Source organism: Aspergillus nomiae (assembly GCF_001204775.2).
Source record: "Aspergillus nomiae NRRL 13137 chromosome Unknown contig00072, whole genome shotgun sequence".
Taxonomy (NCBI): Eukaryota; Fungi; Ascomycota; class Eurotiomycetes; order Eurotiales; family Aspergillaceae; genus Aspergillus; species Aspergillus nomiae.
In genome coordinates, this window is record NW_015378127.1 from 82,652 (window position 1) to 99,099 (window position 16,448).

Sequence of the window (16,448 nt, forward strand, 5' to 3'; positions counted from 1 at the left end):
TAGGGAGATGGAGGAGATATCGTAGGAGGTTTGGAAATGGGATGATAGATTCGACCTTAGAATAGTGATTAGAAAAAGGAATGCTTAATGTATCTGTCATACTAAAGCATCCAGAAGCCGTGACTGCCACGATTAGCAGTGTTAACCCAAATAGAGTAAGTAGGATTGCCCCTCTGCGCCAACCTCCAGCCGCTGGGCGTACATATGCGCCGCCCGGTCACACGCACCAGGGCGGTTATCGTTCTCTATGGGCTACTGTTGGATCTTCCCAATGCATGGATATCTGCATTAATTAGTCCTAGGAGGTACTTTAGTGTCTTTTTTTTTCCTATTTTGGGAAATTGTTGTCAAGGGAAAAGAAAGTAAGCTCTCACCGGATTGGTAAATGGAAATGATCTTAATTATAGTAATGGAAGCAGTTAATGTTAATTTGTTTAGTTGGTTGACTTGCCGTTCATTTCCACTTGGTCAAGAAAGTGGACAGGTCGATGTGACTTGACCCGCGTTTTCCCTACTACACTACTACATGAATGGCAGTAGTACACAATACGAACAGGTATCAACAAGATGGATCATGATCCCATCACCTACCTCAACAAGTGAAACACCTACAATTGGACCACCTCAAAGAAGGGGCGGGGTAACCGGTTGTCGCTCGAGCTGATGCAGATGCATATCCCGTCAGGCCAAAGGCTGCTGCTCTCCAACGGTTAAGCGCCGGGATGGCCCACTTTCTGTCCTCACCACCAATAACTGTGATAGCCAACCCCTGGACATGTGATGAGATTAATGATTGGTAGGTAAGGTTAAGTCAGGTCCGATAGACTCTTAGTTGCTTTGGCGACGCCTATCACACCTCGTCTCGGAGAATATGTTGGATGGGGGAAGGGTCTTTAGTGGTCCCATCCTGCTCTTTGCACTCTGTTCTGCCCAACTAGTAGGTGAAGCATCTTACCACGATAAGCAGCAGTCAAACAACGCCAAAGAAAATGGGACAAGGTACCAACTCAACCAAGGAAAGCTGAGTTAACAGAAATCATGTATCAGTGAGATATTGTGTTCATATTTTTGTGGTGTATATACATATAAAAACAATCGTAGGATAAGTCCTAGTAGACAGCCCGAGATCCAGCTCATGGCTGTTGGTAGCATTATGTATCGCCAATAAGCAGGCGGGGCGTGTGCCCACTAGCCTGCCCAAAATGTATGTTGTCTAAGTCAGGTCTGGCCATGTAGACAAAGGAAATGGTGCTTGGTATGGGCTAAAACCACATAAAAAATTAACGCAAATGCCACCATCGTATGAGTTAAGGAGATTCGTCAAGTCATAAACCTCAATCAAATCACGAATCACTGCGGAGGATATAGGAGTAACACATCACGTTAAGCCATGGACGGCAAACAGGAAAGAAATAGAACGAAAACAAAGTCAAAGGGGTATAGAAAAGGTGCAAACAAGAAACCTGGTGTAGCGACTGTTTTTGATGTTGGTGTTCAGAAAGCTGTGCCGTTAACATTGACCGACGCACCACTTTCTCGCCCTTTGCGCAGTGCCTTGGCAAGCATCAGCTCCCTCATCCAGTCAATGCGTTCATCTCGAGTTTTGACTGCGAAGTGGTGAGATTTGGGGCCGTTGGCGAAAAGTGCCTTCTTGTCAAAGCTGCTGTTGGTCGGTGAAGGGATAAGGGAAAAGGCAAATGCTGCCTCCCCTTGGCTGCTATCTTTGCGCTTCAGGACAGTTTTCTTGAAGGCGGCAGTCAGCTTCGAGTTAGAAGGCAGAGAAGAACACGCGACCGCGTAGTCATCAACGTCAATGTATTCGAGTGCCTTCGAGTTTCGCTGGGAGGCATCCTCGTCAGAGTACATCGCAAGCCGAGTGCCTCGGAGAGCAAAGTGATGCTCCTCCCATTCGTGGCGCAAGAGGCGAGTTGTTCTACGCTTTTTCATCCAGCCACTGTGGATGATATCGTTTGCATACCGCCCCCCAGGGGTAAACGGATTGTTTCTGCAGTGCGCGGCTCGCGGGGTTCTTGCCATATCCTCTGGTGTCTCGATTGGAGGAAGGGGCTCTCGTTCCTCTAAAGAATGCATTGGTCCGAAGGTTTGCGGATTCAAGTGAATCGCATTACGACGGCTGTTCTCGTTTTTGGTGGATGCGGGCCGAGGGATTGGGTCGGTTAGTTGACGGGCATAATGCCCACCAAAGCGCATATCCGGTGGCACGGACTGAGAACACATTCTTGCGACGGGCCCTAGTGGAATTGCTGTTATCGGGACATCAACCTCGGAGAAAGGTGTTGTTTGTCCATAATGAGGGTCTTGTCTATAGAAGTCCGCGGGGGACTCCGTAGAGCTGTATGGCTTTGGGGACTTCGGTACATTGTGCTGGGAGAAGGGCTGTTTTTTGCCAAGTATCGACGGAGTAATCGTACGCTGGGCGGAGTAATTTGGGGAGAAGGTAGAGCTTGTCACATCTGAGTGAGTGCTCGGGATCCTGAGTTTCGGGAGATGGCGTAGATTCTCCGATAGGGTAGCGTTGCCCTTGGCTGATCCAGGCGAATCAGAACTTGGTGAGAATTCTTTGGGAGGGGTAGCGGGGTCAGTCACTGGCTGAAGCCTGCTGAGCCTTTGAAAATTGAGGAAGTTGCGGACATTTTCCTGAGGATCCCGAGGTCGTACGTCGTTCAGCTTCTCTTGGGAAAGCTGGACTTCAGGGCTCTGGTTTTGGCCCAAGGCATCGGAGGAAGCGATGACAGATGGCGTCACCTCTGACTTGGGTGTCTTTGCTATAGTCTGTGCAGTAGCAGCATTCCCCGGGTCGCCAGTGATGAGGACAGACCCGCCTAGACATTCGATAGGGACGTCTTTGGCTAGCCGGGCGAGTTTCGCTTGCTGCTTTTGCCACTTGCGACAGTTTTCTCCCTTTGAGCAGGTGTGCAACCTTGGCAACAACTGCTCGATCGCAACAATCGAGACTGAATCCTCAGGGACGAGATCGGTTCCTTGACGACGCTTGTGACGGTGACGACGTCGGCGCTGGGCGGACGCGGCCCTAGGCTTCTCCTCTGTGATTGGGCTTGTGCACTCCGTCACACCTACGTCCGCGGCAGTCGTGTGTGGCGTTGATGTGTCTTCTCTTGAAGTGGGATCTAACGAAGACTGCGAGTCACAAGTACTAGAAGCACTATCTCGCAATTGCCGAATGCAGCCCATCAGACGATGCCGCTTTCCAAAAGATTGAATACCAAGCTCTTTTAGGTCATCCGCTTGGAGCTCAAGTAGAATGGAACCGGAGATATCGTTGACGAAAAATCTCTCGATAATTGAGTCATCAAACCCTTGGTTCTGCATCCACATAACGACGTCTTCGGGGGACCAGGATGATACATCAGACTCCGAAGGTCCGGATGCAGGCTTGTTCACGGTCGTCTCCTTTGTGTGTGTCTTCACCTTTTGCTGTACATTTGTATTCTCTGGGACAGGTGTATCCAATCTCTCAGGCTCGAGTTTGGAAGCAAAAGAGTATAATGGAGCCGTGGCACTAGTGGGATAGTCTTCCGCAACCAAGTCAACACCAAGAGATGCTTTCATCTCAGAGGAATCCCCTGAGAGGCGGAAAAGGTGTGGTCCCACTGGTCCTTTTACTGGGCTTTCATCAATGTGGAAGTGAAATGCTGTGAGGCCCGTAGAATCCGGAGTCTTGACATCGTCTGGGGTTGATGCGGTAGTCACACTTTCTGTCCCAAGCTAAAGCAATCTCGAGTTAGATTGTAGCCTTAAAAACCAATTCAGAACAGGGGCACGAACGGATCTCACGCTCTTCCGGGAGTAGTCATCTGAGTAGGCCTCCAAAGAGTCCGAATCAAAGTCCGTATCAAGGATCTCTGTGGTATCCGAATATGACTCTGGCCTACGGAGGGCGAAATTGGGAGGAAAAGCCGTCTGTAAGCAGAATGATTAGCTTCTCTTCCGCTTTCTTTTCTCTTCCTCAGTTCTGTCTTTTCCCTCCTTCCCTCGGAGCAAAAGAGTAAGAGAGAGCTACCATATTGATTGATTGGTCGATCGACTTCGAAGCAAAAAGCACCCTGGGCCAGCCAAAGGTAGTCTCGAATAATCGTAATGACCACAATAGACTAGTGTTGTTATGTCAGGCACCGCACATTTCACCGTACATGGAATAGGAACGACGAACATTGGGGTATCTCAATGGGACGGCAACACGTCCAAGAAGAGTGTCTAGCAAACCCGTCACATAAATAGCGGCGCTTAGGTCAAGAGGAGGGGTGTACAAGGCGAGGGAGTGGTGTGATGTACAAGCGTTAGGGCAAAATGACCCTCACCCCCGGAGATTTGGTGGAATTAGCTAGATATATAGTTGGCGAAATGCATGCAGAGAAGGGAAATCCAACATGTATAAGTATACCGCGGACTGTGACATCTTCGCTGTCGGGGGCATGGGTTAAAAAAAGAACAGGCGCGGCCAAGGACGAGTCTGTGACGGTAAAAAGCCAATGAATATCGGGTCTTGGAGGTATGTGACAGATGGAAGCCGCGTGCATGAATGAGGGGAGCACCAAGCAACATTGATTGGGAACAAGCCCATCGTTGCATTCGAGCGACCGAGGTTCACCATTTGATTCGTGGATAACTTTCGAAAAAGGCAAGCCGGCGGCTCAGGAAACGGCCAATCCTAGCGTTTCATTGGGTGAAACGTGATGCTGCAGGATCCTTCAAGGTTTAGTATTCGTAGTCTCGTAGTAGTTGTAGGCGAGTTTTTTGATGGAGACACTAGGCACAACCGTGACGGAGGGGAGGAGCGGGAATGCCCGATGAGAGGCCGGCGTTCAAGCGCTACTGCTGTGACAACGGCTGGGGTTGGCCAATGATAGTCACATTAAGCTACTTTAGTTCCGGTTAATCACCTCCCCAAAGTTAGTTTCTTGATAAATATAGCTTTTTCTAGGAGAATTAATTGTGATTAACGACGGAACCCGTGGTTAATAGTTCCTAGAATAGCATCAGGCTAACCTTAGTGCGATTGTGATGGGTTTCCAGATCTGTATGTGATGCGATGCTATACCGTGACCCCTCACTGCATACTAGTACTTACTAGTAGTACTCCGTATTCCTACGGACTCTGTAGACACGATCGTCATTTGGATATATTGTTGCATCTATCACATTGTGGCAAAAAGTTAACTAGTACTATTTCAGTAACTTCCATTCCAGCCATGGAATACTAATAAGAATCCTCTTCTCTCAACGCCCCGTACATGAGTCGACCTTCATTGTTGCCCTTGGTCTCAATCGGTTGATATGCTAGTACCTTCCACACACTATATGTGTATTTTTCTTACTTTACCCTAGCCGTTTCTGACCCCATTACAACTTGTGGATAATATCGGATCATTTCTTGCAAATTTTCCCAAGAGCGCATCCCCTTTCATACCGTGCGGTATCTGAATGCTGAACCAAAAATGATGCTGGGGTGGCTTGCGATATTCCACCGTTGCTAAAGTGACTAACGAGGACTTCACTGGTCTTGCGGCATAGAAAGGATTCTGGTATGATACGATAGAGGTCTGAGCCCTTACTACTCTTGGTTTACTGTTGTGAACACACTGCATTGTGTGAAAGTGATAAGGTAGTTGCAGGTGCATGGTTACTCACCGTAATTTACCACCGTTTCTCGCTTCCTTCATGCGCTATTTTTTTTCCCTCCCTTCCCCGCAGACCTTTAATTTGTCGCACACCCCCAATGTCAAAAAATGTCGAGAAATGAGCATTGATTGAGTACGTCCACTCATCGTCAAATCTACCTCGTATAGCCTTACTAGAAGTCTTAAAGCTTAGTATAGACTCCATGATCACCAATTGACGGGTTGGGGAGGGGGGGGACATATAGTATTATTTGCCAATCGGCGCGATTCCAGCAATGGTGATGCGAATCTCGGCTGATCTCAAACTGCTCATTTGATGCAATGACCCTGAAGCGTGAGCGAGATCGACGATTAAGATGTCAATTACTGAGGCGTATCATGCTGCAACATAGCAGAATACAAACAATGCGATCGGGACCGCTCATTAGTAACCAAACTGCTATTTCTTGGACCCCCTACATTGTAGAACAGAGCATGTGGATAGATATCCACAAGAACTGGGAACCTCCAGAGAATGCAAGGCTGAGGTACACATGGTGAGGGGTTCCTAGATGAATGTGAGAGCACTCAATGGCATTCAATTGCAGTAATCGTATGAGAGATCGGATATTCTGGTCTGTGGCGTTCCATCAGTATAGTACGGAGTAGTCCTTGCTGAAGTGTACAGTGCTCTGGGATCACGCCATCAAGGCACGATCCAAGTCGAGTCATGGGACGTGACTGCCAAAGCATATCCGCAGTGATCCTACTAGTCGTACGTACCAACGTCACCTTCAGGGCAGGTATAACCAGATAGCAGCACGAGTATCACCAACACAACAGGCGGCTCTGCACATCACCGCAGTCAATAGCTGGCTAAAGCACGAGACTTTCACATCTCGAGTATCAAAAAATTGATAGCGGCGCTTATGACAGTACAGACAACTGGTTCTCAACGCATCCGACAAGTTGAATGACTTGTGATAGTACACATTGCCCCAATGAACCTGTTGGGTCTGGGGAGGTGGTGCCCGCTAGAGGGGAACCGAACAAAGCAACGCCTCCGCAAGTGATCCGATGAAACCTGGGGCCGAGCACGAGTTGGTGCTTAACCAGAGCATTTCATTGACTGTCAAGCAGGTTTCATGTAGGGTCAATTGCTAATTATGTCGACTGGGCTGAAGCTGAAACGGGTGATTTGGTCATCGGGACTTGGTTCATGCACTCCATGCAGGCAATTAACCAGTAATCCGAGTGAGTCTTGGTCCATGAGCCCATATCAGAGAAGTTAATTAGATCACAGCGTTAAAAAGCTAAATTTATCGATCAGGAAGTCGAATCGCCCTTAGCCGCCCAAAGCAGGAATTAAGTGACCAGAGACGTCCCGAATCTGGCGGTTAAGTGTTACTAATTAAGGCGGCCATAGGACGCTATCGGACAAATCAGATCTTATCAGACCCTTCCAGGTGGCTCTCGCTCTCTGCACGGGCCATGGAGTTCGTCGCTTCTTGGTTGGGTGAGATTGTCTTGTTTTGAGGTTTTGGCGCCCTGAGACAAATCCACGGCTTACAGCCAAGCCAATAGAGTTGGATCGCTCGAAGCTTGGCATGCACCTAGTGAGCTGCTTTCACAATTTAGCAGCGTTTCAGCAGTCGCCGAGGGCTCTTAGAAGGGTGTGATTGACCGATTTGAAGTCGCTCGCAGCCAATGATTAGCAGCCGGCCTGAATGACAGACAGGGATGGACCTCCCTTTGACATGCGGAACCAACACTAAACTCTTGTATCTACATACCTACCTACTACCTACCTCTCTACGCATTACCGCAGTCTGGTTCACGCCTTATGGAGGCTTGCATGCTACTGCGGGGTATTCATTTCGTCCGCGTTGGGATGAAGCCCGGTAGCTATAGGGTCTCCATACAACGCTGCAGCGGTATCATGGAATCCAGCTCAGTGACTACGACTCTATGGACTGAGAAGCACCTGAGTACAAGATACCCCAATCCCGACAGCGAATGATATAGCGAGAAAACTCACTATTAGGGATCTTGATCGCCTATCAGAGAATTCGAACACGCGACGCCAAAGACTAGCTGCATGCCCTAGCCAGGAACCCTGGCAGGTATCCCCGCTCACCACGCCCGTCACCCCCCAGTTTAATGATCCCAAATTTAGTTTCTAGACGCCAGTTATTCGCCGCGCGCATCAGATCGTCCCGTCAGCGGCTCGCACGTCGTCTTGACTTCCACCATGCGTGCAAGCAAAAAATAGAAGCGTCGGAGTCGGATAGACCTTCGCCAGATTGCATTTAAGGACAGCATCTCCAGAGATTTAAGGCATCATGGTCGGCATCATCACAGTGACTCAATCACAGCTTTTCCTAGCCGCCTCTTCTATTCTACATTCTCAGTTCACAAGAGCTTTCTGCCCATCTACAAGTGTCTTCTGCTGCAATCCAATTGTACCAACCAACGCCAACACGAGATCGTATCGACTGTTGGTCGGTTCTCAATCAGTTGTTGACATTTAAGAGCGCTCATCTGCTTTGGTTTCCCTGTTTAAGCCCTTCTCCTCTCGAGATAGCCACGCGCCCATTATGTCAAGCACCGCATCGCGCACTACTCAGGCCAATCCTACTGGTTCTGGTAGGGCCACTGAGGGGGGTAGAGGTCGTTCCTATAGAAGGCCAGCGAGTCACAGACGTTCGCGCTCTGGTTAGTCTCCAAGACCTCCTCCAAACACAGTACCTTTGAAGCACCTTGAACAACATAAATATCTCTACCTTCGCCCCCCCAAACTGACAAGTCTGTTGTGTAGGATGCTACACTTGTCGTCTTCGAAGAAAGAAGTGTGACGAGACCCATCCAGTCTGCGGATCCTGTGGTAGCTTGAGGCTTAACTGCGAGTACAACAAGCCAGAGTGGTGGCCCGATATGGACCATCGACAGGTTGAGAGGGACCGTATCAAGGAGATGATTAGGGAGACCAAAGTCATGGAGAAGCAAGCCAGGCTGCAAGGTATTTGCCTTTGAGAACCACATAGTGTATGGCTTAATCCTAACATGGCACTTTTTGTATCAGGCGAGTTGGACAGACTTGTTCCAAGGGGTGCCCCCAAGTACGACTTCAACACGCCCCCGGAGTACGGCAGCTCAAGTGCTGGACCTTCTACTCAGCCCATGCCTACCTTGCCTTCTCCAAGTCAAATGTTGTCTAGCATGCCTCCACCCCCTAGTCAGCCTATGCCTTGCGTGCCTCCCCAAGTGACTACTTCTGTCTCATATCCGCATGGGATCAATGTTCAAACTGAACAAAGGACTTTGGTTCACGATAGTGCTGCTCCCGCTTCATTCAATACCATGGCACCGCAGCAGCCATACGCGCAGCAGCCATATGTGCAGCAACCCAACATGCAACCGCAATATGCACAGCAGCCGTATGCGCAGCAGACCAATGTACCGCAATTCAACATGCAGCAGCCATACACACAACAGCCATATGTGCAGCAGTCCTACACGACGTACCCCGCTATGCCAGGCAACGGATGGTACCCAGGTTATACCCAGCAACCACAGTTCCCCAATGTTCCTAATACAAGGGAATCGGGTTCAAACAAGAGACCATTGTCCTGCTATCTCCCCGCTACTGTACATGATATTGATCCCCGGGAAAGGCGGCTTGTGTTCCACTTCGTCGATAACGTCTTGCCGGCGATCTTTCCTGTTCTTGACGTCCACCAGAAGGGCGTTTCTCGCTTCCGTGAGATTCTCAAATCCTTGGAAAATAACAAGTCTTACTACCATTGCTCCCTTAGTGTGTCTGCCATTCAGCTGAAGGGCATGCTCGGAATGAATAAGGAGGAGATGGAGAATGATGTTGTGCACCATCGGTTCCAGGCAATTTCGCATCTCTGCCAGTCGTTGAATGTGGACCATGGCCACGATACTATGTTGGATGCAACACTCGCGATGATCTTCTTCCACGCCTCTGTTGGTGGACCCCTTGACCACCTGCCAGACATTCCATGGAACGAGCACTTTGGCGCAGTAACCAACCTTGCCAACAAGCTTAATCTCATAGAGGCTCGTCCAAACAGGAAGCTTCCATTCAGAATGTCACTCACCACATGGATTGATATTTTGGGAGCTACCATGCTGGGCAAATCCCCTCAGTTTGCACACGCCTACCGCACCAAGCATTTGAATGGAATCTCGTCCGGTTTGAAGGAGTTAATGGGCTGTGAAGATCGGGTCATGTACTTGATCTCTGAAATAGGCTGCCTGGACTCACTGAAGTCAGAGGGCCGTCTCGATACTCATGGTATCAATCACCACCTTTCCGCGTTGACCACACAGCTTGACCGTCTTGAGCCTACCGATCGAACTCTGGATGATCCTTATTCCGCGACAGGAGAAATCAATGCTGGTATTTTAACGAAGAACATTACTGCTGCATTCCGTGTCGCCGCCCGGATCTATCTCTACAGCTTGACACCCGGGTTTGATCGCAAACAGGAAAGCATCGTCAGCTTGGTTGAGCACTTCTCAAGCGTCCTACGCTTTATCCCAACCGGCCCTTATGGCTTCGATCGGGCACTCGTCTGGCCGCTCTTGATAGTAGGAGTATACTCCACTGAAAGATGTGCTTTCCGTGGCATTTTGGCCCAGCGTTCTACGGCTCTGGGAGACGCAGCCGACACCGGCAGCTACGGCCGAATGTACCGACTCCTGAAGGAGGTTTGGAGAGTCACGGATGAGCCGCTGACATTTGCCACTTCTACCGACGGGATGATCTTCCCTTCAGAAAGATTGAACGGCGAATCTTCGCGAATGTCTGCTCCCATCAACAGAACAATTGGACAGCCGCTCAAAAAGCGAACCGGCCACTGGCGGGCTGTCATGAAGCGTCTCGGATGGCGCTTTCTCCTTGTCTAGGGTTCAACACCCTGTACATACGAACGAGCAGATCTAAAATTGGCTGGTATGCCAAAAGCCCATTGCCCTTTGCCATCGAATGACATTCTAACTAGTGGATTACTATAGTAACTCTTACAACCGATCCGCACATACAAAGTTACAAGTTGCGCCGTTTCTCTCGAGGACCGTATCCATATTGATGCTTTACATGTTTTTACGCTTTGCTATTCTCGCTAGTTTTGCTTTTATGCTTTTGCTTTTCAGTTTCTAGCTTTCTGTTTCGGTTTTTATGCTCCCAACTACGCTTCTTTCATTACGACACCCCACTGAGTTATTGCTTTTTTGGCTTACTTGTTCGCTACTTGACTTTACCTTTCGTGCCCTTACATTCCCGGGCACTTGACAGGAGATTGCGATGAGCTGCACGAGCGATGAGCACAGATCGTTGAAGGGAATATCCATTCATTACATAATGTTTACGCTTTAATGGCTTTAGTTAGTTCAGTTAGTTCAGTTTGATGATTTTTGAATTGATTTGTTTTGATTTATTTAATACACATGGACTTGGTCATCAATTGTGTAGAAGGGCCTTGTTGTCGACACTGTGGAGTTACCAGGCAAGCTCATTGCGGACGAAATCTGGTCTAGGTAGAAATTTATGGCGTTTGCCACTGTAAATTACTATTCATTTAGAATTAGCATAATTTAGTCTGTTAACCTTGATAGTAATTAGCAGAATTACCCCCATAAGGAACCGCGGGGCACATGTCCCTACTAGTACCTACAGAGCTGCAACCCTATGCAAGGGCCACCATTTGCATCTACACTCATACGTCATGAACAATCAGACGACAAAGAGAAAAAGTGAACGATGCATCATATGGATTATAGAAAAAATGTCTCAAGCAGCCTGATTCCCCCTCTTCTGCAGTAGCAAAAGCCAGGACTAGACCACGGCTGTCGGAAATTGGGTAACAAAGAGGGGGGGAAGACAGAAGATAGCGTCGAAGGAAGGAGGAAAGGAGATCCAACCGAACAAACGATCTAGCAGAGCCTTGCGGAAGGGCATAACTAGTCTCGTACGGCTGAAGAGGAGAGGTGAAATGGCTCAACGGAAGTGTAGGAAGGCATCTTATTCGTGGTTCTAAATACCGCAGTGTAGCCGCCGACTTAATATGAAGGCGCACACTTCCGCAAAACTATCGCACTCAAGTCACAATCCTTAAGCGCTGACCCGACTCCACGGCTCCAATCCGGTCACCCCATCATCCGCACAACGACATACAACCAACCATCCCCGTACGCCGAACTCCTGACCAGTTCCTCCACTGGCGCTGACATGGGCACAGCGGCACCATGGAGCACGGGCTTCGCTAACACGGGCGTCCTCCGACTGGGAAACAGGTTCGGGAGTAGCGAATGCAAGGCTGTACCTATCGTCTGCGTCTGCGGTGTGATACTACTTCGTGAAAGGGTCAATTGGCTAGCCGCCACGCTGGAGGGAGGGATCGACGGCGGGACCGGGGACTGGACGACCTTGAGAGAAGGCGAGCCCGAGTCAGGCGGGAGGGGGAGGAATATGCGAATTGGGATGTTCCGGAAAGGCTGATTGGGAGGTGGAAGGAGGATATTAGAAATTCGTTGGAAGGAGGGGAGTTCCACTGCCTTGGCTTAGCTCTGTTGTTTCTCGGTCATTTGATAGAGTATTGATATGGAAATGAGAGGACTGAGAGATGAGAAAGGGTGATCATACCATCCTGTACAGACTTCCATAGCCCAGATGAATCCTCCTTCGAGAGACTCATAATGCCCTTTGCGGTCCCGTTTCGCAGGAAATCCGCTTCTTTGACGCTGTTGATGAACGCGTCGTTCATCACCATGCCCTCTGCGTCCAGTCGGACTAGTTCTTCATCTGGCCAGTCGCTGAAGTGCACGACGAGACGCCATGGTAGTGGACTATCTTCGTTATCGATGTCCCAGCCTGCGTCTTCCGGCTCGACGGTTCCCTTGGATGCTGGGTCAGCGCCCGCATAGAGGTCATATAGCAGACCGATAGGGAGATGCCATTTGAGCGGGACGCCTTCGAAGGAGAACCACCCGTCATGGGCTTGGGAACTGGGGTCGATCAGAGAAGAGGCGAAGAAGGCCCTTAGTCTGGGCAGGAGGGATGGCAGATAAGAGATTCGGGGGTAAGAGATCTAGGCCGCCATTAACATTGCCCGAGACGTGGCCATAGAGGGTAGAGAATTTACAAGATACGGGTCAGACTGGTCGTATATGCGACTTTCTGATGGGGCAAGTCTAATCTGTAAGGGAAGTCTGCCGTCCCATACGGCTTTCTGGATACTGTTGAGAGTTGCTTGCGATCCCATCTTTGTCAGTTGTTCGATGAGGAGCAATTTAAGTTTTGCTTGTCTACTACGAGAGGTTAGCATGTTGCGCAATTTCCATCATACATGGTCTTGGATACCACGATTCATTCGATTCCTGGATTATAAGGGCAGCCTGCGACCTCGTCTAACTACACGTTACAGCTGAGACTTCGAGATGTTTGTCCCCCACTATCAGTTCCACATGGTTGAGGGGTCACGTCTGTCAACGTGTTGCACACTGTCTATGTAGGAGAAGCGGATCGCAACACGAGTGTATGCTAGTGTTTGTCAAGCTAGAGAAGAAGAACCACCCTATCAAGGTAAAAGGTGAGGCTGATGCAGAAAAGCAAGTCCAAATGTTTAGAGACACGGAAAGTTGCCCGATTGGGATGACACGTGACTGTTGCCTGAGGCATACATGGTGTCAGTATAGCTTCAGAGATCTAAAGGTGAATCAACTCTACAGCTTTAGGGCGATGAAGCATCATGGCAATGTACCTCCTGGACCATTCAATAATAGTGACAGTCTCAGTGTATGCTTAACTGGATATTTATCAGGGAATGCAGTTGGTCCCTACATCTTTCTTCCTTTCCACGACCAGCCATTGCCTAGTTTTGCTTAAAGCCACACTTAATGGACTCCAGCAACGCTCGCAGGGGCAAGATCACTTTCAATAAGCTAGCCATATCGTTGATGATACTGTTTTCACTATATGATCGACTAATACAATTTATAGGTATTCCAGTCGCAGGTCGCAATCTCCCGTTGATGCCACTAGCCTTGATCTAGTTCAGTATCCGTGGGCTGTATTTGTCTGCCTACGAAGTTGCTACTTTCAGGCAACCCCAAATGCACCCTGAGGAGTGCTTCGAAGATAATTCCAGAAGGGATGTTGATCGCCATCCAACCTTGTCCCAAGGGATATCATCAACATTCGGCAGGTTGCAGTGGTTTAAACAAGCCCCGGAAATACTACGATCTACACGCCACATTATCCTTTCACTCCGTCAGCCCGTTCATAAGGGGATTGGAAACTATGAAATAATTGAAAACTGCTGACTGGAGTGACCATGACGCCAACTGGTTGCAGCTCACGATGATCCAGAAGCCCGGGGGCTTTGCTCTGTTCGGTTGACCTTTGGAAGCAAACGGCATGTACCCAGCCATGGCTGAGAATGGACAAGGAGCAAAAGGTATAAGTATGGACTGGAGAGGACGACGAAAAACAGTGCCCCAATCACCATCAGGCAGTTTTCAACACCATTCTCCCACCTGAGACATGGCCTGTTTGCTCAGCCCCCCTGGGAACAGCACAGCTGGCGTCTACATGTCATTGTCTCACGCCCAGCCTTATCGTGCAACTGTGAAATGCAATTACACACTTGCAGACAGTTCCCTGCGTCCCAAGCAACAAGAGAAACCAGTTCCATCAATTTATACACTACTGGCCTGGTGAAAACCTGGTTTGGGGTCCTTCCCGGGTGGGAAACAATTATGTAAACGCTGCAGGCTTGGTCATCGCCTGATTGATCATTAACCAGGATGGTACTAATGCAGGCTCTTCAGTTGACCCAATGGTCTTCGCCAGACCCATCGTGGTTGCCTAGCTGTTTGCCTTGAGGCAAGTCCTCGTTTGTCACTTCACCTCATTGAGATGATCAGCACTAGTGCAATTTCCTCATAATCTAGCATTAGAGCGGTTCGTCTCTCTGCGTGTCTATCCAATTCCATCGGATTGATTACCAGGCCCAAATTACTAAAGTATCGGATGCGTATCTGGCCGATATTGGCATTTCCTCTTTCGATGAAAAACATAACCCCTCGAAGGTGACCAGAGTTGATGGCAAGGATGCTTCTGTTGTTTTGTCATGAGTGCTACCTTCCATCCGGCAGGTACTCCTGAGGTTTTCTTCAATAGCCTCCCTTGAGCGAGTGGCCCTGACAATATAACGATGAGTCCCTATTAAGTTCTCTATACCAGTAATGAAATTCGCCCAAGGAAAAGGCGACACAGTATTAGGAGTTCCTTACCATTCTCCCAGCATCCAGAAGACTACCAAGATTGGATAAATTCAAATTTCGCTTACACCTCTCCTCGACCACCCAACCACAGCAAGGACAATCATCTGAGCCCTCCACAGAGAAGATCAGACAGAGGCCAAGCCTCACTCGGGAATGATCGGCTTGTCTTTGTCTATCGAAGGAAAAGAGGGGAAATCCTACACCTGGTATTCACGAAGGCCGTCTGACCTCAGAGACACAACTGCAAAGCCAGCTTGGCTATGGCGGTAATAGCGGGTATCAGCTTTGCCCAAGAATGTGCTAACTGTGCAACGTCACGCATCAACAGCTCGAGACTTTTGGCAAACCCAATCCTATCGTTTGCAAGGGTAACACAACGTGAAATTGGCTACATGAGTGTATCCTTGTCTGATTAGTTCCTCAATGACTTCGTGCCATCATTTCACCCATATGCGTTGGGCCGCTGGTAAAAATAAAGTTAACGAAACTGCAATATCAGCGACTAAAAGCCAGTGACGCAGGCCCGCCAGAGCATGGGGTGAAACGTGGGGGTGGAATCTCGTCATTGGATATGGCTGTCGTCTAGGGTACTAAAAACGGATCTTAGAAGAATAAACACTGCCTAGTCTGCATTCGTGGCTCTCGGAGAGCAACTCCACTTGTCTCATGGTCTCAATGAGCATCACCTTCGTCTCTCATCCTTCCAAAGGGCGCTAGCAAAGGACGGCAGATGACATCAATAGGCCTTGCCCTATCCCCGCCTTGTAGAGGCGTGATTGTGTTGCATACCAGACTAGAACATCCAAGGTTGGGTCATGAGATCGTCTTCAGACATGCATTAGCGAAAGATAAACAAGGGAGGAAAAAGGAAAAGGAAAAAAAAGAAAAGAAAAGAAAAGAAAAGCAAGCTAACAGTAAGCCTAGGCCGAGGGTGATAGACACACGAGATCTGGTTGTTCAATCCTACCAATAGGCAACATCATGTAGCAATATGTTGAGTGTGAGTATAGCGTATACCACCGGCCCGGTCTGGCCGCAGCTCGAAGTCATTTTCCTCATCGTCCCACTTGCATCAACTATTCCTTTCTTTCCTTGTGTGTGTGCTTTTGTTTTTATCGTTGACCCTCCCTAACGGGAAGTACCTTAGATGCCTGTGTCCGCTAACCGAAATCTACACTTTCCACGCTTGGTAAGAGCAATCTCAAGGGAACCCTTTGGATAGGATGCCGGGAGACCGAATATGCGAGATGAGACAAGGACGGCTAGCAACCCTGTGAGCGATCATAAACGGGTCACTAATAGCGCAGTGGAGTTGTCGGTAGTTGCCGATTGTCAATTCAGTTCGTCCTTGGGGAGTGCTCGCCAAATTAAGGCCTCATCAGCTGCTGTCGTCACCTCACAAGTGCCTCTTGGCGTCAAGTTGAATAAACATCTGGCGGCTGTTTCATCCTTCCTGGACATCCATAGGTTGTCGCCCTTCCTTTTTGTTTTTTTTTC

The 16,448-nt window shown here is 48.9% G+C and overlaps 3 protein-coding genes across 3 annotated transcripts; 1 reads left to right on the plus strand and 2 right to left on the minus strand.

The window, feature by feature from the left end:
• Nucleotides 1-1,494: 1,494 nt before the first annotated feature.
• ANOM_005010 (SAM and PH domain-containing protein) lies at nucleotides 1,495-4,456 on the minus strand (the record flags this gene model as incomplete). The annotated part of the gene is made up of 3 exons (XM_015550267.1): nucleotides 1,495-3,747; nucleotides 3,817-3,942; nucleotides 4,424-4,456. 3 exons carry the CDS (start codon nucleotides 4,454-4,456, stop codon nucleotides 1,495-1,497), a joined length of 2,412 nt encoding a protein of 803 aa, XP_015408663.1.
• A 3,780-nt stretch (nucleotides 4,457-8,236) lies between these two features.
• Nucleotides 8,237-10,574, plus strand: ANOM_005011 (Zn(II)2Cys6 transcription factor; the record flags this gene model as incomplete). Its single annotated transcript, XM_015550268.1, has 3 exons — nucleotides 8,237-8,354; nucleotides 8,458-8,658; nucleotides 8,722-10,574. The coding sequence occupies 3 exons, from the start codon at nucleotides 8,237-8,239 to the stop codon at nucleotides 10,572-10,574; spliced, it is 2,172 nt and encodes a 723-aa protein (XP_015408662.1).
• Nucleotides 10,575-11,813: 1,239 nt separating this feature from the next.
• ANOM_005012 (autophagy protein 5) lies at nucleotides 11,814-12,928 on the minus strand (the record flags this gene model as incomplete). Its single annotated transcript, XM_015550269.1, has 3 exons — nucleotides 11,814-12,217; nucleotides 12,310-12,754; nucleotides 12,809-12,928. 3 exons carry the CDS (start codon nucleotides 12,926-12,928, stop codon nucleotides 11,814-11,816), a joined length of 969 nt encoding a protein of 322 aa, XP_015408661.1.
• Between the last annotated feature and the right edge of the window lie 3,520 nt (nucleotides 12,929-16,448).